The 27508-nt window shown below is 36.5% G+C and overlaps 4 protein-coding genes, 2 non-coding genes and 1 pseudogene across 8 annotated transcripts; 5 read left to right on the forward strand and 2 right to left on the reverse strand.

The window, feature by feature from the left end:
- The first annotated feature begins 190 nt into the window (after nt 1-190).
- On the forward strand, nt 191-2265 carry LOC147569933 (uncharacterized). Of its 2 annotated transcripts, none has more exons than XM_086656435.1 (5): nt 191-351; nt 887-1176; nt 1303-1407; nt 1518-1565; nt 1741-2265. In XM_086656435.1, exons 2-5 carry the CDS (start codon nt 904-906, stop codon nt 1981-1983), a joined length of 669 nt encoding a protein of 222 aa, XP_086512561.1. In that variant the 5' UTR covers nt 191-351; nt 887-903; the 3' UTR covers nt 1984-2265. The 2 variants fall into 2 exon arrangements, with proteins under 2 accessions (XP_086512561.1, XP_086512562.1); XM_086656436.1 differs by lacking the exon at nt 191-351 and adding an exon at nt 365-439.
- Nucleotides 2266-2440: 175 nt separating this feature from the next.
- LOC147569934 (shaggy-related protein kinase alpha-like) lies at nt 2441-8550 on the reverse strand. The gene is made up of 13 exons (XM_086656434.1): nt 8186-8550; nt 6669-6835; nt 6491-6583; nt 6276-6335; nt 5901-6173; nt 5026-5100; nt 4463-4519; nt 4235-4375; nt 4073-4123; nt 3833-3928; nt 3655-3738; nt 2938-3040; nt 2441-2827 (listed from the first exon to the last, which is right to left on the reverse strand). Exons 2-13 carry the CDS (start codon nt 6780-6782, stop codon nt 2748-2750), a joined length of 1227 nt encoding a protein of 408 aa, XP_086512560.1. The 5' UTR covers nt 6783-6835; nt 8186-8550; the 3' UTR covers nt 2441-2747.
- A 1107-nt stretch (nt 8551-9657) lies between these two features.
- Nucleotides 9658-9744, forward strand: TRNAM-CAU (transfer RNA methionine (anticodon CAU)). Its single transcript is given in 2 exon segments — nt 9658-9695; nt 9709-9744. It is a non-coding gene; the product is annotated as a tRNA-Met (tRNA).
- A 466-nt stretch (nt 9745-10210) lies between these two features.
- TRNAF-GAA (transfer RNA phenylalanine (anticodon GAA)) lies at nt 10211-10283 on the forward strand. The gene has a single exon. It is a non-coding gene; the product is annotated as a tRNA-Phe (tRNA).
- A 1660-nt stretch (nt 10284-11943) lies between these two features.
- Nucleotides 11944-18879, forward strand: LOC147569937 (arabinosyltransferase XEG113-like; annotated as a pseudogene). Its single transcript, XR_015231363.1, has 13 exons — nt 11944-12333; nt 13016-13312; nt 13429-13634; nt 14342-14447; nt 14948-15204; nt 15355-15490; nt 16760-16854; nt 16964-17017; nt 17515-17628; nt 17934-18030; nt 18124-18243; nt 18410-18495; nt 18612-18879. The product of XR_015231363.1 is annotated as an arabinosyltransferase XEG113-like (transcript).
- A 2595-nt stretch (nt 18880-21474) lies between these two features.
- LOC147569938 (protein TIC 20-I, chloroplastic-like) lies at nt 21475-23029 on the forward strand. The gene is made up of 3 exons (XM_086656499.1): nt 21475-21712; nt 21890-22023; nt 22141-23029. Exons 2-3 carry the CDS (start codon nt 21900-21902, stop codon nt 22779-22781), a joined length of 765 nt encoding a protein of 254 aa, XP_086512625.1. The 5' UTR covers nt 21475-21712; nt 21890-21899; the 3' UTR covers nt 22782-23029.
- A 1239-nt stretch (nt 23030-24268) lies between these two features.
- On the reverse strand, nt 24269-26761 carry LOC147569939 (proline-rich family protein). The gene is made up of 3 exons (XM_086656500.1): nt 26579-26761; nt 25266-25601; nt 24269-24822 (listed from the first exon to the last, which is right to left on the reverse strand). Exons 2-3 carry the CDS (start codon nt 25576-25578, stop codon nt 24533-24535), a joined length of 603 nt encoding a protein of 200 aa, XP_086512626.1. The 5' UTR covers nt 25579-25601; nt 26579-26761; the 3' UTR covers nt 24269-24532.
- Nucleotides 26762-27508: the final 747 nt, after the last annotated feature.

The following is a 27508-nucleotide window of genomic DNA, read 5'->3' on the forward strand; positions in this document are numbered from 1 at the left end:
TTTCTTCGATATTAACTTATTATTATTATTATTGTCGTTATATATAAATAAAATTAACAGCAACGTTTCCACTTCCACTTAAAAAAAGTAGTACTACTCATTTCACGTCTAAACAAACAAACAAATATTGTCTCTCTCACTAACAATTGAAGAGACCCTTCTCAACAAAAAAAGAAAAAAACAATTGAAGAGACCCACAACCACTGCTTTCTTTGTTTGTTTACTCTTCCATGGCCTTATATAATATAATCCAAACAAAGTTCTTTCTTTTCTCTTCTAGACTAGACCAGAGAGAGAGAGAGAGAGAATAAACTCAACAATTAAAATCACTTCTCAACATACAAAAAAAGGGTAAGAAGAACAACTTTATTTGTTTCCCCTTCATTCAATTTTCACTTCTTAATTACTACTCCACTTTTCTCTCAGATCATAACAAAGGGTTCTTGTTTCTGACTTCTTCAATATGTTTGATTCCTTTAATGATCAATCACTGATATTTTTTTTTCATTTGGGTTCTAATTTTCCTTTATATTGAAACTTTAATTACTCCTTATTATCTGGGTGATTCAATCAGTTCAGTGATTTTGCTCAACTATATTCAATTTTGGGTTTATGTTGTTTTACTTAATTATCCATTTTATACAGGTTTATCTGACTGAGATCTTAGAATTTCTCAATTGATGTTTAGCACTCATTTTTTTTCTAGGGTTTTGTTTCCTTGTGTGTGGGTTTGGTTTTTCAATTTGTAGAGTTGTTCTACAGTATCTTTTACTTATCAAGTTTATTCAATTAGTAATAAAGATTCCTATTAATTGACTTCCCTGATAGTTATTTTTTCTACATGAATTTCTATCATATTTAATTGATATTCTCATTCTGATTTCAGGTAATTTTAATAGTTAAATGGGATCAGAAGGGCCTCAAGCAGTAACAATCCATGTAACTGGATTTAAGAAATTCCATGGAGTTGCAGAAAACCCAACTGAGACCATTGTGAGTAACCTAAAAGAATATATTCAGAAAAAGGGTATCCCAAAAGGATTGATTCTTGGGAGTTGTAATGTTCTCGAGACGGCCGGGGAAGGTGCAGTTGCTCCTCTTTACTCAGTATTACAGTCAGCTGTAAAAGGCAACTCATCTAGTTCATTACCTTCAAACTCAGAGAACATTATTTGGGTGAGTTGATCTGTTTCTTCCATAGCAATTTTGATTATTCGAGTATTCTTACCAGTTGACCTTCTTAGAACAGTTTCATGGCTAAGTTTTATGCTAGTTCTTGCTAAATGTTGTTTTGTTCTTCAGCTTCACTTTGGGGTCAATAGTGGTGCGACGAAATTTGCAATTGAGAACCAAGCAGTGAATGAAGCTACATTCCGTTGTCCTGATGAGATGGGATGGAGACCTCATGTTAGTAGTAGTTGCCTCGTTTGACCTAGAATATGTTTGTGAAGTTGAAATTACGAAACGTAAAAGTTGTTTGTCGTTTATTGATTTGTTTTTGTATACTTTCATTTCAGAATGTACCCATTGTTCCTACAGATGGAGATATTGCACGAAGGCGAGAGGTAATTTGAATACTGCTCTTAGTGTCAGTCGTGAAATTGAAATAACGAAACATAAAAGTTCTTTACAAGTATGTTGTAAAGGTGTTGGACCTGCAACTTTCGACGGTGATATAAATGTCTGTTGCTCGTTGATTTTTTTTACTTTTCTTAGTTCCCTCTTTATATGCCATCGCAGACTGCTCTTCCTGTTGATGATATCACTAAGAGATTGACAAAGATGGGTTACGAGGTGATGAGATCTAATGATGCTGGGCGCTTTGTATGCAATTACGTCTACTATCATTCACTTCGGTTTGCAGAGGAGAACGGCATAAAATCTCTTTTCGTACATGTTCCTCTTTTCTTGACTATAGATGAAGAGACCCAAATGCAATTCATAGCTTCATTATTGGAGGTACTCGCTTCATTACATATTTAGCTAGTTTTCCATGAAAGAACCACGTCAAAAGACCAACAGTAGAGGGCAAGTGTTCGTGATAGAAACCTAATTTCGACAAACATTCTGTGGTACAATGTGAAGTTATGTCACTATAGAGGCATTTTCATCAAGGTAACACGAAGGTACCGTTCTTCGTTATGTATTTATGTATGTGTGCTCGTATGAACAATCTTCAGCAGTGAAGTTTACTTGATTGATTGTGAATGTTGTATGTATTTTTATTTACTTTCTATGTATCATAAATGTTTGTGTGCCGCTTCATCTTTCATGCCAGGACTTTAAGATCAGTAGCAAGGCAATACAGGTTGAAGTCGAACGATATCGAACAATAAAACTAATTATGGACACCTAAACCTTTCCCGAGAACACGCTCCAAATTATGTGTTTTTACACATGATGTCGAATGATATGGTATAAAACTTTGAACAACAAAACAGATGGAAATATGTGAAACTTAACCAAATAAAAAGAGCTAATCTTTGTGGTTTTACACATGATGTTACAGCATTGTTGTGCTAAGAAACAAGGGTTTGCACACCCACTGATGTTCAGAAAAAAGAAGCAGAACTTTCTTAATCTGTTGATTTTACAACACGAGGGAAGGGGAATCTAAAGAACAGGTTATAAGTGAAGTGAAAATCAAGCTTCGAAAGTGATCACGCAAAACAGTTTCGCCGATTCATGTCATGAACTTAAGTGAACAGTGTTGTCAGAAGCTTCGACAGAGGTTTTAGTTCACATCACTAACCAAGAAAAGGACAATACTTTCGGGCATGCTCTGGTATCAACCTCACTAAAATCTGAATCGGCACTTCTTTAAGTTCTGATTGATGGAAAGATTATGAACAAAATGTGTTAGTTTTTTGTGCATATATTGAATAAGCATGGAAGTATAAATATCTTAAGAGAGGTAGTGTTCAAAGTAGTTCATACCATGAGGTTTGAAGTTGAAGAGCGGGGGTAGTAGGCGTCCATTCGGGAGGCGAGTGTTTGGGTCTCGTAGCTCATCAAAGAATGGATGGATCAAGGTCTCCAACTGTAACACAAGTAAACCCAATTCCAAATTTAAGAAGCTTCCCCAGAAAACCTCTATGAAAAATGATAAATACACCAAAGCTAAATCAGTGGTATTATGGAATCTGTTGTTAGTTTGATTCTCTGCGAGTGTTAAAAAAAGTGTAGGGAGTATGCTTTAGAATTCAGAAGTTTCCATCTAAAAGAAAAAACCGTATCCTCCTAAAAAAACGGTCACGAGAGAATGAAGCAAGAAACAGACAAAAGGAGGGAGGGGATCACAGCCTGAGTTCCTGAAACTGGAGTCAGACAGACTCATAAGCCCAAACTACTTGGTTGTTGTAGAGAAGTAAAATTGACATACAAAAACCCATAACACTAGTTCAAGGAACGATTTATATAGACAGCCAAAATATTTGGTTACTCTACTGACTAACATTGACCCATTGTGGACGCCAATACGGCAGCAAAATACCATAATGATTCTGATTATTCGGCAGAAGCTTATAATACGTCTCGAGATAAACCATACTGCTAATTTTTAGTCTCCTCAGGATATTCCAAGGTTAACCAGGCAAATGAAAAGAACACTCAGAGTTTAAATATTTTACGAATATAAAGTTCAGATGTACTCACAGCAGTGCATCTTAGGTTAGGGGAATACTGTAGTAGTCTTGAGACCAGATCGACAGCTTCTTGTGGCATGCGATTATGGAATATCTGAAACAGACATTAATATTAGACATTATTTCGAGACGGATGTTAAGGGAGAAAGGGAAAAAAGTATATCAACTTGATTCCCATTTCCCAGTACCTTGTGCCATGGGTGAGCTTTAATCTGCGGGAACTTAAACTCTGTGTAGTTTGGATTCATGCACTTGATTTCCTCTCTTGTTGGGGTACCAAGAACCTGCATATCCCACAGTATCGAATATTATGTAAGAGATGTAGAAGAACATTTTCATTAGAATAGGAGATAGAGGGTGGTAAGAAACTTCGAAATCATCATATAGAGGATCCACCATGACAAAACAAGATTTAGGAAAATGTTCACCTTGATGATTTCAACTAGCTGATCCACGCCGCTTTCGCCGGGAAATAAAGGCTGAAGGGGAAAAAAAAGAAAACGTGTATATATTAAGCATACTGTGAAGTAGGAGTTCAGATAAAGTTATACATATGTCCACCGATTGTGCCCGTATGTAAAGGGAAATACCTGTCCAAGTAGTAGCTCTGCAAGAACACAACCAGCAGACCAGATGTCAATGGCTGTAGTATACTCGGTGGCTCCAAATATAAGCTCCGGCGCTCTATAATACCTTGAACAAATATATGATATATTTGGTTCCCCTTTTACCTATTAATCCAAAGCTAACTAAATTATCGGGAGACCAGAATGAACAATATAAAATCAAGGGGAGAGACTCGAGATGCAAGAGCATACCAAGACTTTTGCACTTCCAAAGTCACATATTTTCAGCTGGTGGGTATGGGGATTGACCTGTTGCAGACAAATACCGAAGTGATACATAAGAAAGAAAATACTGCAACTTAAATGCATCTAAACAAAATCCAGTCTAATTTACGGAGTAATTGAGTTCTCCGGCAATTGATTATGATTCGTGATGTGAAGCACTCAATAACTCACCGTGCAAGTATATTTTCGTCTAAGGTAGTACAAACAGAACGCAGAAATACTATTTGTATTTAACATTCAACTGATAACGGACTTCTCCTTACAAATAATCGCAACAGTTAACATCAAGGCATAAGAAGAAATCATTCCACTTTTACTATCCCTGATATTTGCTTTATTATATCCAAGCAGAGTCTCTTTTATATTAAAAACTGCAATTAACTGCATCCAATTTAAATTTGAAAAAAGGAATAGTTTTGACGTCTGAATAGTAGCCCTGAAGATAAACATATGATGTTTGAAACCAAGGTATAAGTCTATAACTATGTCTGTGGAAGTGAAGGATATAATGAATAAACTACTTGACGTACCAGGAGATTTTGAGGCTTGATATCTCTGTGGCATACTCCAATACTTCCATGAATGTAAGCCAGCGCCCTACAGATCTGCAAATATTTAACAAAATATTAGAGTCCATGAAAAGATATTTTAACCCGGAGGGTCGACAAGAAAAGGTAAACTTATCATTTTATTGAAAAGAGTACAAAGGATTTCAATGTAATAGACGGTTGGTTACCCTAGCAATAGGAAAAGTTAGATTACATAAATAGAGACGATGTTTAAGAAAATAGAAAAAGAGCATAAAGCACTGTAAAGTGAGACGAAAATCAGGGAAGAATTTGTCATAAAAATGACCATAAATAAGGTAAACCTTATTGCACCACCCCCACTTCGTTTCCACTTAGTAACAGACTTCTCCCCTGAGGCCTATGTTGAGATGATCCGACGGTTGATTTCCTTCAAGGATTATCACCTCACCCTGAAGAACAGTCTCACAAAAAAGACATCAGTCTAAACTTCAAGACTGTCTATTGTTGGTCTAGTTTGATGCTTTCTGAAGCATACATTTCACCATTAATTCGAACCAACTTTGAGCTCAAACTTTTTATAACCATATCTCAAAAAAAAAGTAGCACAATTATCTCCACACGATGTTGTTCTGACCGCTAAAAGTGTAAATAAAGCCATTATAGGAAAAAGTAATATTTAGGTTGTCAAACGTTCAAGCCAGCAGAAATTAGGCCTTGTCATTAAATAAAGAAAATCTTACTCCAAATGGTTTATCATAATAAGTATTAATGACTTGTAATTCACAATCTCGACCAAAAGGTTTATAGTATCCGTTTAGATATTATTGAGTTTGGAATATATCAACAAATATATAGATATTGAACTAACGGGATACCTGGTAAGTATAAAGTTTGACATATATCAACGGCATTCGTTGGTTCATCTTGTTGTAGTGTTTGATGACACGATGAGCAGTCTCAGGTACATACTCCAATACCAAATTAAGATATAGCTCTTCCTTTTCAGTCGTCGAAAAGAAACAATGCTTTAAAGATACAACATTTGGGTGATCTAAAAGACGCATTGTTTGCAGCTCACGGTTTTTGTACCTCTTGTCTTGAAGGACCTTTTTTATAGCCACGGTCTCACCTGTTTCTAAGCATTTAGCCTGAAAAATCACAAGAAACAATAAGTTTTACACATTATTTCAAACCTCATTCTGTAAACAACTAAACACGCAAATAGCTTCATATAGGTCCAAAACTTCTACCTGAAAAACAATTCCAAATGATCCGTGCCCAACAACACGCTCCGCCATATAGCTTATTGTCTACAAGAGTTATCTCACAGAAAGTCTTTAATTGGATAAGCAACAAAAAACATGCAATTATCGAAACAGTTGCTAGAACTAATCACCAGTCGAACTGTCTGTACAGCTGATAAATGTTATTCCACATAAATAACTCAACATAATCATTACCATACCTGCTTTGGCTGGCCATTTTTCCCACCAATCGTCGTCACAATTATATGACCTGTCTCTGTACCGTTTTCGTTAACCACAGTCGCTTCCATTTCCTAAAAAGATTTAACAAAATAGTATGTAACTTCTAATACAATATGGTTGGCAACCCATCGAACGAGGAAAAATCACTTCATCTACCTTTTCATCTCTAAGTTTCATCTCATTCATTTCCTCAGGCAAGTTACCGACACCACCAATATGACCGTTGGGTTCTCTTAGGCCAGAAGCGGGCACCATACTACCTGAAGCCATTAGCTCACCTAAAAGATCTAGCCTTTATTTCTCAACGTATCCAACCCATATGCCTGCAGAAAAGAAAAAAAACCAAAAATCCATGCAAATGCAAATCAATTCATCGAGGCTTAACGAAAAACCCAGCAACTGAAAGTAGACGTGATAAATGAATTGAAACGGATAACTATCGCCAGTAAATAGTTCACTACGAATTCCCTTCAAAAGCAGTGAGAAGCGAGAAAGAACATACGAAGTGATTCACATCGATGACTTCATAAAGTAAGGAAGTCAACTCATTCTATGCAACAAGTTAAGGACAGACATAGAAAGTATAGTATCACAGTAAGTGCATAAACACAGTTCTTCTGTAGCATGCTGTAATTCCAAAACACGACGTTGTAAGTTATTAATTGTCCTCTCCTAGAGTTCCTTTTTAGTATCCAGATTCCCGAACAGCTGGAATAACGTAAAGCAATAAGTCCTTAAAAGTGCAGATGCTTTGAGAACGAATCCCACAAATACTACAAATGAACTCGCCATGTTTGCTTATATGTTCATGATATACCAAATTGTCCATTTATCATCTTGCATAAGCCACATTTAGTTGGATATATCTGGAAACTCTAAACCCAAGAAGACGATTACCGTAACACCATAATCTCGCATTTATGCTCCATTTAACCACATTAAACAACTCCATCATTATGTTATTACTATAAATGTCGTACTATAGCCTCAATACATCTCCTTTGAAAAAAAATATTATACTCATACGAGACCTAAGTGATTACTTTTACAAACTCCACCAACTTGCCAAACTAGGTTTAATTTCGTAAAACGATCCACACCAAGGCAAGCAATTGAAGATCGAAGGTGTAACTGGATTCTGGATTCGCGATTCTTCGCTTAACCTTGACAACTTCCAAATAAGGTTCCAAGTTTATCCCTTTTAGAAAAACCATAACAAAGAATAGAACAAGGTATTAACTTTCATAAATAAATGATCTTCCAGATCAGATAAACACTAAGAAAAATTGTTAAAACCAAAACCCAAACATCTAAATGAGGTTAAAACCCCAGCTAAAAGTACAATTACATTAAAAAGGAACTATTTTTTCTGATTTATCATCACTGAAAGAAACTCAGCAAGTAAACCAGTAAGAAAACATGAACAATGAAAACGACCCAGGTTCACCTAAGATGAATGAAAAGGGTATCAGATCACATAAAAGATAAGATCTAACTGTTCAGAACAACAATACCCATAAGATCATCACTAAATGAAGTCAATATTTAAGACTATAAACTCTATAAAACACTTTTTTAGAGCAAAAAATGAAGAAAACTGATCAACCCAAAACCCACTAAAGAAGTATAATCCAGGGTTCTTCATGAAGATGGGAAAAAGGGGGGAACTTTACCAATCAAAATGAATGAGGATTTTCCAGCTATAATTTCTACCAAATTCGATTCTTCCTGAAATGGGTTTTGTAATTCATGGAAACTTGATCAAGATAGATCCAATTCTTCGACTAATTCTTTCACCTCGAGTAGTAGTATTTTTCTCTTTCCTTGTTTACTTGTTTAGCTTTGGTGTTCCCAACAGTCAAAAAAATGGGTTGGAGAAAGAGAGAAGACGCCCTAATCTACTAATATACTTTATTTACCTCTTATCTATTTATTTGTTAACTATACCGAATTTCTTACAGAAAACATACTGAAGATTATAATCTTAAGGTAGTTATTTGATATAGTATTGTCAAAAGAAATGATTTATAGGAAGGACACCGTTGGATCAATAGTCTACGACGGTATTAGAGAATTACTAAGCGGTGTCAATAGCATTGTTGATTGTACTGTTAATCCGCGTTTATTTAATATTTAATTAGTTAGGACATTGACCTGTCTCTTTTTATTTTGTATAAAATCTAAAAAGAAATAGGAAGAAATAAAGATGAAAAAAAATCAGATTCCGTTCTTATGAATTTTTTTCTTCGGAAAAACATAACATATTGAACTTTCGTCATCGATAAAAATTCATACATTATTACTCATCTATTACCAATATTTACCGATACTTTTTTTTTGATGAAATAATATTTACCGATACTTACATGAACATAGGAAGATGAAGAATGATATAGATTGTTTATTGGTTGAATTTGGGTCGCTATTTTTATCATTATTTCATTGTTGTTTTCAACTTCTTGATGAATGTCAAGACTTTTTCAAAAACAAAAATGATCATCAGAATTCAAAACTTATAAAATTTAAAATGCATACTAGAAATAGCATAGTCCAATCTTAGGTATTAGGATCTTTCGTTAACCTAATGAAGACGTGATTTTACTACTTCTGGCTACATGCCTTACCAATCAAAACAAAAGATGAGATTATATTTTAACAGAAAGAAATCAAATTTAAAATGCCATAGGTCGTGCTAGACCTTCTTTTTGTTGAAGATGGTCATGTTCGACTTAAGTAGTAATTAGTTTTATATCTACATACGAGTTGCAAATTGCATCTCGGACAACATTGATAAGAGACCAACTACAAATGTTGTTGGGAGGATGAACAAGGGCAGCTAAGGTACCATTAGAAGCAAAAGCTAACTTCTTACTTTGTGTTGTGAATCAGGCTACTCAAAAAATAGCATTAGGGCACAAAGTGAAGATCCATGGTATTATATACCTCACATATTTTATTTTCCCAATTTAGTTCTTGGAGTGGATAGTCTTATTTCACTGACATATTTGTAACTAAATGTTCTCTCCTCGTATAATGTTGTCAACAACATTTGGGAATTTTCAAGTATTACGACGAAGAAGTAGATGAAGATGCATATTCTTTTCCCACATAATATATAGGTGGAGATGCTGAGAAATTTCAACCTGGGGTGGTGGCGCAGTTGGCTAGCGCGTAGGTCTCATAGCTTTATCGAGTAATCCTGAGGTCGAGAGTTCGAGCCTCTCTCACCCCATTCATCTTTTTCTTTTCTATGTTTTATAACTTTTCTCTGTTTTTTCCCCTTATACAACCTACAAACAATGAAACAATTCTACCCTAAATTCTTCTCTAGTGTTCTAAATGGTAGGTTATGATTAGTTGAACCATACTTAGTATATAATCAAAATGTATTTTTTACCCTCGATCCCATTGCACTTTTTTTTTTTTTTTGTTGAACTTGATCCCATTGCACTTAGAAACAAAATAAGTAGACTCTCGTATTTTATGTTCCCAGAAGACCCTCTGTAGTTTATTAATCATCTTAATTTCACACAATCTCTTTTTCAAAAGCCATGGGAAAGTATATCATATACACTGTGGGTTATAATATTGATACAAAGACTTGTGTGTCTTGTTGTCTAAATGATAGGTGAATAAAAATAGAATATTTGTTACATATGATGCAAGAAGTAAACATATTACAAACACTTTGACACATTGCGGGGATAGCTCAGTTGGGAGAGCGTCAGACTGAAGATCTGAAGGTCGCGTGTTCGATCCACGCTCACCGCAGAAAAAATCATTTTTACTATTTTTGTTATTTGATTTTCTTTTTTCGTTTTAATACTGCAAGATTTGGAATCTAGTATATACGATGGAATGTTTTCATCTTTAGACTTGTCTTTTATTATTATTTGTTTTACATTATCATGATTCTATTAACTAAAATCGGGCAAGTCTACACAAAAATTATGATAGATTATGTGAGTTTTTCGTTGATGAAATTGCAATTCTATTTAATTTTGTAACACAAAAGATGTAAAATTTGGATAAAAAGAACCACTTTGTTCGTTCTGGGCATCATCCGCCTTTGTTTCATGTACACATGCTTGTTCCTGGAAAAGGCTCCAAAATTTTATGGTTTGTTTTTTTCACCTATATGTTACTGATGTTTTGACATTGCGCTTACTGAATGGAAGTTTTTTCTGCACGGTTCAATCTCTAATGATTGGTACATTTGACAATGAAAAACCTCACTACAATTTTCTTTTCTAATTTTAATTGGAGAAAGAGAGAGAGAGACATGGAAGAAAAAGAGAGAGAATGGAAGAGGAGGAGATGATTGGAGAAGAAGAAGATAAAAAAAATGGAGGTCGCCGGAAAAAGATGCCGTCCGGCGACATTTTCCGGCGACATATTCTGACGATCTTATGTGGACAAATGTGACGTGGAATTGCTTGGTGAGGTGTACAAAGAGAAAAAAACACATTTAAATTACGGAATTGCCATAAGGGTAAAATGGAGAAGCTTATAAAAAAATGTGGGAGCCAAACAGGAAATTGGGGCCAAAACGAACTACCAGACACTTATTGGAACCAAAACGGTGAGTTGGTCATAAATCGGGGGCCAAAACGGAATTAACCCCTCAGATTACCGTAAAGTCAAATTAAAATTATAACGTAAAAACAATAAGTAGTCTAGTTTAGATCAATTGGTAGAAAATATGTTAGAGAGTCCAAGCAACTCAAGGTTAACCTCAAGCATAAGCATTTTTTGCTTCTTTAATTGTTTCTTTTACTTATATTAGTTGATACTTCTACCACTGACCCGCTTACTTAAACCTCTACTACCATCACCACCACGACCACCGCCATTACTAAACTTCAACAATACAACCACCATCACTTAATTGTAGTTGTTTTAATTACTTTAGTTGATACTTCTACCACCGACCCGATTACTTAAACCTCTACTACCATCACCACCACGACCATTACCATTACTAAACTTCAACACTACAACCACCACCACTAAATTATACTTGTTTTAATTACTATATCTACCATTGTACCTCCCTACCACTACTATCACCACCACTATTATTTAACCTCAACACCGCAACCACCACCATTTACGCGATGCAAACTAAGTTGCATGAATTCAAATAGTAAAATGCGTAGATTTATTTATGTTTTGTTTAATGTAATAAAATAAGGGTGTCACACAAAAATAATTTGTTTAGTGAATCTCAAACGGCGTAGTTATACAAAAATGATTTATTTAGTGAATCTAAAAATTTGTAAAATTTTGGGCTATTTTGTGTTTTTTTTTTGTGTTAATATCGGACTCATTATGCTATAAAGGTTTCATTTTTGGGGGCTTTTCACCTAAAATTTTAAATACAAATGCTGTATAGTACTCTACAAATATATATAAATAGATTGTGTTTCCCGTTCTGAAATGTGACACTAAATTCTCATATCTGCCGGGATTTATTTCATTTAATCTCATAATCTTCTAAAATTCTTGATTTCATTTATGAAGAAAGAAATCTCAAATCGAATACTGGTCCAAGATAGGGTTTTCATTTCTTATACAAATGCAGAGTAAATTTTCTGGCAATCTCAAGTAAAGAGCAGAATCCAAATTCTTGTTCTTGATCATCTTCTTCTTTATGAGATGGATCGGTTAAGGGGAATGGCCAATTCTAAGGCTTTAACCTTGACAATCTACGCAACTCTTGTTCTTGGGCTTCTTCTCTCCTCTCTGTACGTGATTTCTTCCATTTTCGCTGGATATCGCAGCTCCCCATTTTACTCCACCAGCTCTACTACTACTTCAAGTAAATTTTTCTTCTACTGTTATCATTTTCAACTTCAATTTCGATTGAATTTACCTATGTTGAGTTGAAGTACAAAAATGTAAAAAGGGTTTTTTATGTAACACATTATCATTAGTTGTTGCTGCCTCATAAGTTCTTTCTATATGAGAATTTGTTGTTTTACCATGATATTTAGGTTTTTGTCTTATAAGTTTAAGCTTGTTTGCATGGTCAATTCATCATTTAAATGTCACCACTTTGCGGAAATATATTACAATTTGTGTATGTATATACTATCACAAAGCCTAAAATTAGTTGAATTCATGATATATTGGACTTGAATACATCTTCATTCATTTGTTTACATTCTAAATTGGTGAAAACATTGCTTACCAATTCCATGCATAATGAATACAAAAAGAGGATGGAACCCAATGTATAGGAATTACCTCTCAATCCTCTTACAATGTAGGTTAAGGCAAGGGGTGGTTTAGACATTTATGGTGTTGATTGGTCCTAAAAACATACTACATTGAATTAGTCATGATTGCATAATTTTTCTATATTTTTATGCATAATTTTTCCAAGAACCACATTGGTCGTTCGCTAAGTCCTCATTTCAATCTTTAGTTGTATTCTATACAATTATGGATGCATGTTTGTGTATTTTTCGTGATGTATCTTAACTTCAATGCTTTTTCAGATATGGATTCACTTGCAATGGATTATGCTCCGGAGGTTTCCAACCGAACGATGGAGGGTACAGTTGTCGTACCTTCACCATTGCCCCTTTCTAGACGGGCAAAACCTGTATGGGAAGTCCCACGCCCTGGTACAAAAATGCCACCTTTAGAGTCCTTTCAGTTGACCAAGGAACTGGTGGAGCATAGGGCGAAAGATAACATCATTATTGTGACATTTGGGAATTATGCTTTCATTGATTTTGTCATGAACTGGGTTAAACACTTGACTGATTTTGGTCTTTCGAACATTCTTGTAGGTAGTTCTTTAAGAACCGTTACAGTTCAGTCACCTAGCTTCCAACTCTTTTTTTCTCTCTGAATATTCATGCCTTTAGATTGTCTCATTGCTTGAAGTTTGTAATTGGATGCATAGGTGCGATGGACAACAAGATTTTAGAGGCATTGTATTGGAAAGGTATACCTGTGTTCAATATGAGAAGTAATGTGGATACAAGAGATGTTGGTTGGGGATCAGCTGAATTTCACAAAATAGGCCGGGAAAAAGTTATGTTGGTGGATGAAATGCTTCCATTTGGCTTTGAGATATTGATGTGTGACACTGATACCGTCTGGTTAAAGGTATATTATGTGCATATTACTTGGTATTTTTGTTCTTGCAAATCCGTCGTTTTCATTAGTACCCCTATGGTTAAGCTGGTATTTTCCAATACCTTTGAAAACCACTTCCATTTAGATTGTATGAATTTCTTTGATACATTTCTTTTCTTTATAATAAAGTTTTTTTTTTAATTGTCAGCGTGCCTTGAGCCCTTGACCTCTTACCACTCCAACCAAGGGTTGTTGGCCCTTTGTTATAAAGTTATGAACATTAAAAGAGTTTCGAAAGAAAAGAAACAAAGAACTGTATGTGGACTGTCTATATCAAGGAATACTACGGGTTCACCATGAGACAGTAGTCCCCGTACTTGTTTCGGATAACTGTACTTTCTGACTTATTGTTCTGTTGCAACTGGGAGATCTTAGAATCTATGTTTCATCATGAACCTTAGAGACTGTTATATATTATTCCTTACTGTTGTCATTAGGACATTAGGATTAACAATTCATGTGCTTCTCAGTTTCTCTTATACCAACAAATTACTTGCACAATTGCTTCACCCTTTCTGGTGATTGAATTACCCTTATTTCTTAATAGAGTTTTTTAAATAGGTGGACTAAAAAAATTGAAATATGTCTTATTATTCATAACTTAAGACTACTATCTTACTATTATTATGAAAAGAATTCCTCTGAAATTGTAATTCCCTGATTTGGCGCGAAAACAGAACCCTCTTCCGTATTTTGCTCGTTTTCCTGGAGCAGATGTCTTAACTTCAACTGATCAACTTGTACCATCAGTTACCGATGACAGTTTGGAAATCTGGCACCAAGGTGAGCATATAATCGAAGTCTTATGTTTTTTTTTCCGTCAATCAGTAATCTGGCGTCCTTCTCTTCTGAGGATCTACCTTCTCAGATATACGATCACTTTCATTCTTCATATAATGCACTAACCTTTGAGGAAGCTTGGCGCTATAGTTGTTCTGAAACTTTCCTTTCGTACAGTACTTTGAACTTGTTTAACTAGGAAGAATTTTAATGATTTACTACCAAAGAGTCAATATATTTTTTACCAAATAGTTAATATGATTGAATTTGCCCTCTGCATTCTGCGGTGAAAAGCTGGAAGCTGTGGAAAATATTGCGAAAGGCATGATTTGTGTTGAAACCAATTTTGAGGATTTGACGTAGGATTATCGTTTCTTTTGGGTATAATATAGTATATTTTGTTTTGTACTCGTTACTCATCCACATAATAGGCTTCTTCCACTAAATGTTAGCAGTAGAAATTGGAAGAATACCACTTACAAGTCATTGTTCTCCTTGTGCAGCACCCGCTGCTTACAATATTGGTCTCTTCTACTGGAGACCAACAGATTCTGGCAAAAAATTGGCAAAAACATGGAAAGATATGCTCTTAGCTGATGAAAAGATATGGGACCAGAACTGTTTTAACGATCTTGTGAAAAAGCAGTTAGGACCAGCTGTTGATGACGAAAATGGACTAGTGTATGCTTTTGATGGTAACCTCAAGTTAGGACTTCTTCCGGCTAGTATATTTTGCAGTGGGCATACTTACTTCGTTCAGGTGTGTACGAGCAAAACTTAAATCTTCAAATCATTTATTGAGACCTTGGTCCTTTGTTCTTCTCAGTGAAACCTCGGCTTGATAGTCGGATGTTATTAACATGGGTAGTAGTTATAGAGTATTTCTTATGACTTTAAGCTACATCTGCAGGCTATACATCAGCAACTCAGATTGGAACCATATGCAGTGCATACCACCTTTCAATATGGAGGTACTGAAGGGAAGCGTCATCGTCTTCGGGAAGCCATGATGTTCTATGACGAACCAGAGTACTATGACTCACCAGGTAATCTATGTGCATCACTGCATCACATCATACATCTTGAAGATCTTTATGAGAAGTATTTTCCCATGGTTGAAAAGATGCTTTAACATTCATCCCTGATCTAACTTTATCAAGTGTGTCATGCTGATACTTGTGTTGGTTTTGGGCACCGACTTCAATCTTCAGAGTGGCATGGACTTTTTTCATATTTTCATTACATGTTGATAACCGTAATAGATAATCGAATAAAGAAATTTGTGATGAGACAGGCCTTTCTTTTCTTTTTGGTATATGGTCCTGTTAGTGGGAAATGAATGCTTTTATGTAAATAAGATGTATGAAAATATTGCTCCTAGCAGCGTAACCAAAGCTACAGGTTTCATAATGTTTCAAAAGTGTTCCCTTTTTGTTAGTTTACGTTTAGCATAACAAAATTATTTCAGTTTGTGGTGATATAGTTCATATATCACTTTGGAATTCACTGGGAGTGTTTATATATCTCTAAATTTTTTTTGGATGAATAATGTCTTGATTTTTGAACTATCTGAAAATTTTGGGTTGTAAACTCATGGTATGTCATTGTTTGCTTATCCAGTTAAGCATCTGACAAGAGATGATCTGGATGAAGTTCTCTCTTTTCTATTTCATAGTTTCTGTATCTGTATCCTAATTTCAACATGGCATCACTTGATGCTATAAAATAGGCTACTACTATTCAAACCCATAAAAACCGACTTCTATGAGAAAACGAAAAAAGACCACATGTAATTATCTTTTTGAACAAACATATAATTATTTCTTCATAATCATTTTAAATACGTCATCAATTAGGACTAGTAACAATGGTCTCATTTTCTTTTGGTTAAAAATCATACTATCATAGTATCATTTAAATATGCAGACTATGTGAATAGGTTGCTACAACAAGGATCTTCTAACTTGAGTGAAAATTTAAGCTCATTAGAGTGCACAAGCAAGATGATTCTATTCAGTATATTATAGTATAAATAACAAGGTTACGGATCCACTATATTATAATATAGGGGTGGCTAAAAAAGTGACGAGCTGAAAGTAGTTTCTTTATCTTAAATGCCTGTCCCGTGCTCATTCGGACGAGAAGGTCTAAATGGCATTTAAGTAACAAAAAGGTTCTTTTTTGAAAAATGAACTTTTTCTATCTGAGTTTCTCCTCATTCTAGGGTTTGCGGATCTTAATTGTCTTGATTTGCATAGCTATATCTCAATTCAATTGTTACCATTCTGGAGATTAACTCCTATTTGTTTATGTAGGTGGGTTCTTGTCATTTAAGCCATCTATCCCTAAAAGCCTCTTGCTAGATGGGAAGCATAATGTTGATTCACACTTTTCGCTCGTTAATTACCAAGTATGCATGTATTTACCTACTCTTGCTTGTATTCATCAGAAGTATTTATTCTAAAATACTAATGCTGTGAACATTGCACATATGCAATCATATATAAATTATTCTTCAGATTAAGCAAATAAGGACTGCACTCGCTATTGCTTCACTATTAAACCGTACACTGGTAAGTATGAGACACACCTTCTTTTTGTCATGTATGCATTTGTTTTGTCTCTGGGACGAAAAGCAACTGGCACCTTCTTCTTGTTTCTCTAAATGTTTTGAGAAACACCTTTTCGTCTATTTGTTCAGTAGGAAGTATGATGTTGTCGTTTTGAATTTCGACTTTGTTCTAGAGCTCTGCTTCATTTTCTAAAATGAGACAGAACATTTTCTAATATAACAGTTCTCTGTGTAAAACTGACGCTATAGCGGAAGCAAAAAGTACCACTTTTCAGTATCTGTCTTCCACCAATACTGTTATTTCATGGTATCTTATAGACCCATTATTTTTCACGTATATGTTATAACCAGTACAGGAAAGTGTGAGAATTATACTCCTAAAATTGTGAGACAATTTTAGGAGATATACTATACCATCTTATTTGTTAAGCATAGCATGATACTTTACGAGTCTCATTTCGGAACTCCAAATGCTGACATTCTTCTGAAATTTTTAAGGTCATGCCTCCATTATGGTGCCGGTTGGATAGACTATGGTTTCCACATCCTGGAGTCCTAGAAGGGACGATGACACGCCAACCTTTTATCTGCCCAATGGATCACATATTTGAGGTATTCGAGGCTTGATTACTAGATATCTATTGAAGGAGTCAGGACTATTATTTTTCCCTTGTTACCCAGAAAATGATTAATCAAGAGCGAGAATATCAGGAAATATACAAGTTCCTCTTTTTTAACAGCAAGATTCGAAGTTCACTCTCCATTGTAGAGAAACACATATTTCACCTAAAGTGGGCTGTGGAGAAGGCTGAACGAGCTATTATCCATCTGTTGTTCCAGTTATTTTATTTTGATGCACTAATTGACCCCTTAATTGGTGCCAGTATGAGTTTATAGTCTTACGAGTTATAATGCAGGTGAATGTCATGTTGAGAGAACTACCAGAGAGGAATTCGGCCCTAGAATCAATTTTAGGGAATACTCATTCCTTGAAATCCATTGCTTCCCAAAGAGGTTAGTCACCTTCAGCTACACGTCAAGCACTACTACGGTGGTTACATTAAAACTGTATATTTCTTTTCTTACCAAGCTAATGTTGTTCTGCAGATAAAAGACTCGTGGCTTGATGTTAAACTTTGTCGAGAAGGATCCCAAGGTTGTCACTTATCAAATGAAACAACTGAACAAGGAGTTCTCAAATTTCCGAAGGGTAGCAATGAAGCAACGGTAATCTGATTCTTGAAACATATGCTTGGATAAGTTATTTATTTTTCCATATCGTGCTTCAATTTCTTAAGGGTGACATAATCTTCCATTTATTTGGTAAACAAATATAAAACGACGTATTATTGGAGTGTTAGTTCTTCTGATCGAAATATTTTACATTTAACAGTTAAAAACAGTATTCTCCTCATTCAAGAATGTCAAAGTCATAGAGTTTTCATCCATGCAAGATGCCTCGGAAATTTCTCCGACAAGGTAAGTTAATTATCTTCTAGTTTCCACCCCACATATTTGGTCGAATACTCATCCCATTTGGTAGTATATCCAATCTTCTAATACTATGAATACGAATTATAATGCACAATTATTAGGTAACAGAGGAGAAGTTCAAGAATCGCGTGAAGCAATATGTGGGTGTTTGGTGCTGTGTGGAAAATCATATTCCAGGACACATATACTATGACATGTACCGGGATGAAAACCCCAACTGGAAACCGATCCCACCACAAACTCCAATGGATGATCGTCCACCTTGGCAGAGGGCTCCATGATCGTGATGCTTAATTTGTAAACCGAAGTTGAAGTTTCCAATAGAAGAGAGAGAGAGAGAGAGAGAGAGAGAGAGAGAGAGAGAGAGAGAGAGAGAGAGAGAGGAGAGAGAGAGAGAGAGGAGAGAGAGAGAGGAGAGAGAGAGAGAGAGAGAGGAGAGAGAAGAGAGAGAGAGAGAGAGAGAGAGAGAGAGAGAGAGAGAGAGAGAGAGAGAGAGAGAGAGAGAGAGAGAGAGAGAGAGAGAGAGAGAGAGAGAGAGAGAGAGAGAGAGAGAGAGAGAGAGAGAGAGAGAGAGAGAGAGGAGAGAGAGAGAGAGGAGAGAGAGAGAGAGAGAGAGAGAGAGAGAGGAGAGACATGTAGATTTTCGCTCACAGGGACGACTCTTAGCCACATCTTTGGAGTTCACAAACAATGGATAAACCGTATAAGTGCATAGTGCAGCAAGGTTTACAGAAGACATTCCCCACAATCGGAGTTATACTGAAGTTCATAGTTACGAAAATCGTATAGTTACACAATTTCATAAGAGAGGAGTTCATAGTTACGAAAAATAACATCTATAGAGATGAATAAACTGGGGAAGCTTCAAATTCTGATCTTTTATTTTGTAGTCTTCTGTTCAGTTTCTCTCTTGCCCACTTCTAAATAAGGTTGTGTTTTCTTTTATGTCTAAATTGATTCGAGTCAAACTTGGAAATGTTTCTTTTTGTCAGACTCGCAATGTCATCTCGTTTCAATGGCTATTTCGGGTATCGGGTTGATATATGATCCATTTGAATCAAACAATTCAGATTCACATACATCACTCAAATGAAGATACGGTGCAAAAATTAGCTTCTTGAATCCAACCTAAAATTACTCGACAATCAGTCTGAAAGATTTGGTTGAAGCTCCTTTGTTTTCATGTCGAACTATTCATTTAAGTTCTCAAATCCCTACTTGACATTATGAGTAGAGAGATTGCTTTGTTTTCATATCGAACGATTCATTTAAGCTATCGACTCTTTAGTTGACTTTCTGAATAGAGTGACCGTTGGCAAAGAACGGGGAGTGTGTGGAACATATATAGAAATGTAAATTTGAATCGAAGTCATGATAAAGATGGGTCAGCACTTTGGGGAAAGCTAAATAGTTTTCGGGGTGTGAAATTTTAAAGGAAATATGTAGAATTTTAAAAAAATTTCGGGGAAATAAAAAAAAACACTCCACCTCACCTCACTCTCTCTCCACCTCCATCCCCGGAGTTTCTAGAGAGAGAGTGAGTGAATTTTTTTTTTCATGGTTGTCGGCCGGAAAATTTTCTGGCCGGCGACCTAATCGGAGAAGACAGAGAGGTGAGGTGGAGAGAGAGAACTGAGGTGGAGAGAGAGAGAGCTGAGGTGGAGAAGCTATTTTGCTTTCCCCCTAAATAAAATTGTCAAACAAAATTGACCAATTTTTGACCAAGTCTTCACACTCCGGAAACTATTTTGCTTTTCCCAAAGCGCTTGCCTTTTGCTTTCCCCCTAAATAAAATTGTCAAACAAAATTGACCAATTTTTGACCAAGTCTTCACACCCCGGAAACTATTTAGCTTTCCCAAAGCGCTGGCCTAGGGGCGGGAATCGGGCGGGTATGGGCACCCACGGGTAATTCTGAGTCGGGCTCGGGCGAGTCGGGTAAGTTTCTCCTCTGCCCACTCGGGTTCTCGGGCGGATTCGGGTGGGCTTTTCTGAAATCTCATATGATCAAAGCCCGTCCAAGCCCACTAAAGCATCGGGCAAGTCGGGCTCCGGGCAAATCGGGCATCGGGTTTCTTTATCTGATATTTTTCTACCAGATCAAGAAACTCTAGAAATTTGATATTGTTCAAATAAGCTTCTCTAAATAAATTGATACCAAATCTTTGCAAAATTTATAAATCGAGAATGAAAGAAATACTCAGATTCCGTAATATAAGAAATCAACAACTGATATAGATCTATATATGCAAACATGAGACTTGGTTGTCTTCCACTTTTTTGCTTGTCTTCGTATGTTCCATTAGTTCTTCTTTGTTATTCCTTCACATCGAAATAATCTTAAAATTTGACCACTACATAGAGATGGAAGATGATCCCAATAACTTATTTAATAGAGAAGAAGGTTGGCATAAGAAGGTCTAGTAAATAAGAGAGAAACGGCTACAGAGACAGCTTAGATGCTTTTTTCTCTCTCTATGCTACCGAATTTTTCAGATTCAATGTGGTAAACTATTAGGGTTGCTTAAATGTGTAGTTTATATATCTTGGGAGAAACCCCAAATCTACCTTGGGTTTTATAGTGAAGTATAATCAACACTCAAAATGATTGACATCTATAAGCACCCTCCGGGTGACCATATCGGGCTCGGGTATGGGCGGGGTGGCGGGCAGAGCTTTTCACCCGAGCCCGCCCATGAAAAATCACCGGGCTGGGCGGGTAGTACCCATCTTCGGACGCGAGCGTCCATGGACATTGTCGGACGCGGGTAAACGTGACGTGTATCAGGCTTTCGGGTAGAATTCCCACCCCTACGCTGGCCTAAAGATATTGCTTCAAGAAGTTTTCTCCTCCTATATGGTTGAGTGACCCATCAAACAGAGAACAGTAGCATCAAAACTTGATGCACTGCGTTACACCAGAAGAAGCCACTGCTATTGAAATCTAGTGTGACCAATTTATCCCGACTGAAACCCGACACCTTTCAGCTCAACCTCGATGACATAATGAAGCTACTTAGAACCATTAGATAAATCGCTTCGGGTTTTAGTCGGTATTTGTAAGTCCCAATAGATGTTAACTTTTTGTTATTAGTTTATCTTCTTCACCGATTACTCAGGTCTCAGAACAACAAGTTGGGGTTTTGAGAGCCTGCTCAAGGTTCGATTGGCACTGGGAGTTACCCTTGCAAAATCACTATCAGGTTCTCTCTCTCTCTCTCTCTAACTCTTCTGAAACCTAAACTGGGTACTAGAACAAATGCATCTTCAATAGGTTTTTTGATTTTAAAGATTTCATATTCTCTAATACTGTGAACATTTGCTGATTGTTGACATTTTTCTTCTCAATTAGAATTAAATAAATTGTGGGTTTTGTTTAGGTAGTTGAATATGATTCTCAATGGATGTCCCATGATCTCTGGGAGCATGACTTTAAAACATAGGCTTGCTAATCCCATTAGGGCTTCATTTCCAAGCAGCTCATGGGGACAGAAGAAACCATGCCATCCAAGAGGTATTTTCATCTTACCTGATACTTATAACTTAGAATCAGATTAGGTTAAATGTGTCAACTTAATTTCCTTGAGGTATTTTTGCTATTCAAACACTGTATTATGATTTTTCGTGTCAGGGTTGAGCCTTTCTGCTGGTTCTACTACTCTCTTAAGTGGAGATTATGGAAGCCTATTACACACAATCCCATTATTACCCAGACGGCATATCGTGTCAAATAGATATCAGATGGTTCCTAAGGCATCCAAGGATGTTCCGACAAGTTTCCGCTTTCCTCCTATGACGAAAAAACCAAAATGGTGGTGGAGAATGTTAGCTTGTCTCCCATACCTAATGCCGCTTCATGAAACATGGATGTATGCAGAAACAGCATTCAATCTTCACCCATTTTTAGAAGACTTTGAATTCATTACTTACCCATTTCTTGGTGCACTTGGGAGATTACCACCTTGGTTCTTAATGGCGTATTTCTTTGCTGCATATCTTGGGGTAGTGAGGAAGAAAGAATGGCCCCACTTTTTCCGTTTTCATGTTGTGATGGGTATGTTACTCGAGATTGCATTACAAGTGATTGGTACAATAAGCCGATGGATGCCAGATGGTATATATAATGGGAAAATAGGAATGCATTTCTGGACAGCCGTCGCATTTGGATACTTATTTACAGTGCTTGAAAGCATTCGATGTGCTCTGGCTGGTATGTATGCCGATATCCCATTTGTATGTGATGCTGCATATATTCAAATCCCATACGACTAAGATTGTGCTAATGATGAGATCTTGCTGAATTAAGTGAAGTTCTTTTTTAAATATACTCTTGTATTTCGTTATTCGGGTTTCTGTAAGTCTACAACTTGAAGAATTTGTTTGAATCCTTTCGGATCGTTAGATGTAGTTCGTATCAATGAATGTAGTTAGTGACTTGGTGTCCATGATTCAAAAGTGATTCTGGGTTACTTAATACTTTGTAATGCGAGAACTAGTACATGATGCAGGTTGTTGAGTTATTCAGATTGCTTTGTGATTTATTCCCAAGTTAAAGCTTGTCAGTGAACTCTGCCATTTCTATTCGGATTGCTTTGTGATTTATTCCTACTCGGTGTTTTAAGGCAACATAAATTTGATTTCGTTCGTTTGTCAAAATAACGCATGCATAGGGATGCGAATATGGTCACTGGATCCACAGTAGTTTGCATCCCGTCCGTCTTTAATTTTTTGGGATAACATGTTCCAGTTTTGGTGGAAGTGGACTCAGATTTATCCCAAATAATTATATGACACTAATAGTATAATAGTATAGATATATCTTAAGGTTTTCCTTATGATGTCTGTTAGGGTCCAAACTGCCCCACTTATAATGGTTAATGTGCTTATTCAGTTCATGTATCGTCATACATTTTTAATAATTACTTCTAAGGATCTATATTTTGAAATTGTTCTACTTTCTCTCTGGGGAGGGAAAGAGAAGATGGTGAAGGTAAAAATGAAAGGGGAAGAAAAGAAAAGATGGCGAAGGTGGAGATGAAGGGGATGAAAAGAGAAGATGACGAAGGTGGAGATGAAGGGGATGAAAAGAGAAGATGATGAAGGTGGAGATGAACTCTTCTCTCTCGACGCAGGAAAAGTGAAGATGATGGCAGCAGAGATGGGGAGGAAAAGAGATGATGGTAAAGGTGGAAATGAAGGGGGAGGGAAAGAGAAGATGGTGAAAGTAGAGATTGGGAGGAAAAGAGAAGATGGTAAAGGTCGAAATGAAATGAAGGGGGAGGGGAGAGAAGATGGTTGAGAGAGGAAAAGAGAAGATGGTGAAAGTAGAGATGGGGAGGAAAAGAGAAGATGGTGAAAGTACAGATGGGGAGGAAAAGAGAAGATGGTAAAGGTGGGGGGAAAGAGAAGATGGTTGAGGGAGGGAAAGAGAAGATGGTGAAAGTAGAGATGGGGAGGAAAAGAGAAGATAGATGGTAAAGGTGGAAATGAAGGGGGATGGAAAGAGAAGATAGTTGAGGGAGGGAAAGTGAAGATAATGAAAGTAGAAATGGAGGAAAAGAGAAGATAGTGAAGGCTGAGACGAAGAGGGAAAAAGAGAAGATAGGCGAATGGGAGAGAAAGAGAAGATGGTGAAGTTGGAGATGAAGGGAAGGATTAGAAGATGTCTCTCTACCTATTAGACACATCAAAATCAAAAGGTTCCTAACACCAAGAAGGGGTCCTATACATGTGCCACGCAAAATTGAGTGCAGAAAAAGTTTTCGTGAACAATTTCATTAAAAGAGAGTACCACCAAGCCATATGTACAAATATTAACTAGTAATACTAATAGCAAAATATTTAGTACTTGTTTTATAGATCCAGGCAAAGGTATGCCTACACAAATGGCTCCTATATAATATCTCCTCTATATAGAGAGTGCCTTCTTGGAATGTCAACAAAAACAAAAAAGTCAAGCCCCAGATCCAACAGCCAAAAGCATAAAATAGTTATTAGGTTCGGTTATCAGACCCCAGACATTGTTACTTCCATTTCTTGAACTTTCCTCCTCCGAACATTCCACCGTGCTTTCCATGCTTGAACTTCCCATGCTTCCCGTGCTTGAACTTGCCTCCGTGCTTACCGTGCTTGAACTTGCCTCCTCCGTGAGCCATGTGAGAACCCATCCCACCCATGAACCCGCCTTGGCCCATATGGGGCATATGGGATCCACCATGCGAACCAGATAACTTGTGAGCCCCATAGGCTGCAGCTGCAGCAGCAGCACCCCCAGCTAGCACACCTCCCATAGCTCCCATACCATGGCTACCTCCTGTTTAAATAATATAATCCAACAACAATTACCCTAATATTCAAGAAAATCCTCTCCATTAACATCTCTAAATTTTAAAAATACGCTTAATTGATGGCCGACCAATTCATTCCCCTGGTGCTTTACTTTGAGTGTCTTGAGTCTCGAAGTCTAACTTGTTTTGGCCAGGAGACACAATATTGGTTTTTATGTTATTTCAGACAAAGATATTTTAATTCGGACTTATTTTATGCCTCAATGGATACCTCAGTAGCTATCCCCACAAGTCAGATAAAACATAAAATCTGAAATCTGACTCAAATTGGACTTTCATACCTCAAAGTGAAAAAAATAAGCACCACTTCCGTCGGAGAAAAACTTACGTAGTTTCTCAGGGAGTATTTACAAGTTATAATTACTGACTTTCACAAACAAATACACATTCAAGATAATAGCAACTATACCTCCGTGTGGGGCTGATTGTGGGTATCCACCCTGACCAGGATACCCTGCCGGTGGGTAACCACCCTGTGGAGGATAACCACCGTGTTGAGGATAACCACCTTGTGCGGGAGGGTAACCGTGTCCACCTTGAGGAGGGTAACCACCTTGTGGAGGGTATCCTTGAGGAGGGTATCCTTGAGGAGGGTACCCTTGTTGAGGGTAACCTTGGGAAGGGGGGTATTGATGTCCACCGGCTCCAGCTAACCCATGAGCTATGTTTGACATGAGCCCTTTGTCACTTGAGTCATCATGCTTGTCTTTTCCACCTCCCATTTTTCTTCAGAATAAAATCGATACTACATAGACCAAATAAATGAGATAAGAAAATGTTCCAACTTTATATCAACTAATTCAAGCGTATTAAGTCTAAAAGCAGCAAATCTGACTCATCAGACATCGCTACTCCTTCTCTGCGTAATCAAAGCTAGTCATAAGTACCATGATTTCAATGAACATACCATTCTCTTTAAATCATTCAAATGTGGAAAATAGCGTTATGGACGATCGTTCTAGGTTTTAGTAGGTAATTTTCCTTTTAGTACTTGATTTAAACCTCTTAGAGATACGTAATCCATCTCCATTTTAGCTACTAAATCTAACTACATATTATGCACAAATCAGTCACACGACAATTGGACAAAGTATACAACTTTCATTGTTGGTGATCATGGTTTCATTGAACCCCATATTATGGAACAACGACAAGACGAATTCAACAACTAACAAGAGAGTATCATGGGTTAGTTTCCATCTATGAGAAGATGAATGATTTACTTCACTTTTAAATTATACTTCAACATCAATCTGTCATGAAATCAAGCCCATCAATAGGCCTGGTTTAGAAGGAAGGGCTAGCTAATATATGGCTAACTAGTTAGGGTAATTTTCCTAAATTATTTTCACATGGGTCTCTTGATATATAAAGGTAATGAGGGTTTCAATGAATTCTTCCCCCTTTTTCTCCCAATAACCACAATAACCACAACAATGAAGGATTATCTCATGCATTAACTATATATACCAAAATAGATAATTAAAATAAAGAAGAACAAATACCCATATAAACAAATCAAAGGATTGTGCAATCATAATATGAAAATTTTAAAAAAGAAATCATGTTATGGTTTATTAAGATCAAATGAAATTCTGGGTAATCCATCATTCATTCATTAAGAGATATTCAATTAAGATATGAAAAAAGGTATATAGAAAAGAAAAGATGAGATCTATAACAAGAAGATGAATTAGGAAGAAGAAGGGACCATCAACTTACTTTGTTTTAATGAATTAGGGTTTCAAGTAGTATTGTGTTTGGACGAAGGGAGAAAAAATAGTACTAGTATTAATGAAGAAGGATAATAATAGTTTTTGGGATATATAAGTAATAACCAAACGTTGCTGAGATTCTTTCGTTCTTCAGCCGCGTGTCGACCGCGTCGTTTCAACGCGTATACTTGTGGCTGGGTTAACTTGTTAATTAATTTGTCAACTCTAACAATTTTATGTATGACCCCCTAGATCATACGTATTCGACATTTTGATCCTTCAGTTCGATTGTCCTACAGAGGGTTGTGCTCTTCTGAAGAGGTTAAGCATCATTACCTAGCGAGGCCTAATAACGTCAAAGCGACCTATATCATTAGTAGTCCTATAGACTGGTAATCATCTTCCGATAACATCAACATTATTCTCTCTACTATGACGTGGTCTTAGGAGAGTGTTTAGTAGAAACACAATTCCATATTAATGGAAGGAGTGTGGTGCTCATCTAAAGAGATTAAGCACCCTCCCATAGTGAGGTTTTTTAAAATTGTAAGGCTCACAAGTACCAAACACGTGCGATATCAATATCAACCGTAAGACTGACACCATCCTATAACACGTTATCAACACGATTGACTCTACGAAGATGTAGTCTTAGGACAACGCGTTATAAAAAAACAGTTTAATATCGGTGGGAGACAGAGTGTGGTGCTCCTCATAAGAGGTTAAAACATCATTTCTTAGTGAGGTCTTTTAAAACGGTAGGCTCACAAATGTCAAAGCGAATAATGTCTCTAGTCGTTCGAAAGTTGGTATGCATCATCCTATAACATTTAAGGAGCTTTTAGTTTTACATTTGCTCTTGTATCCCTTTTATTCAAGCACCTTTTCAAGTTCAGGTTGATATCTTCAAAGACACAACATTGGTTTTTGTTTATAT

The sequence above is a fragment of the Eschscholzia californica genome, unplaced genomic scaffold (genome assembly GCF_041429995.1).
Source record: "Eschscholzia californica isolate CP2 unplaced genomic scaffold, dmEscCali1.0.p SCAF_1, whole genome shotgun sequence".
NCBI lineage: Eukaryota > Viridiplantae > Streptophyta > Magnoliopsida > Ranunculales > Papaveraceae > Eschscholzia > Eschscholzia californica.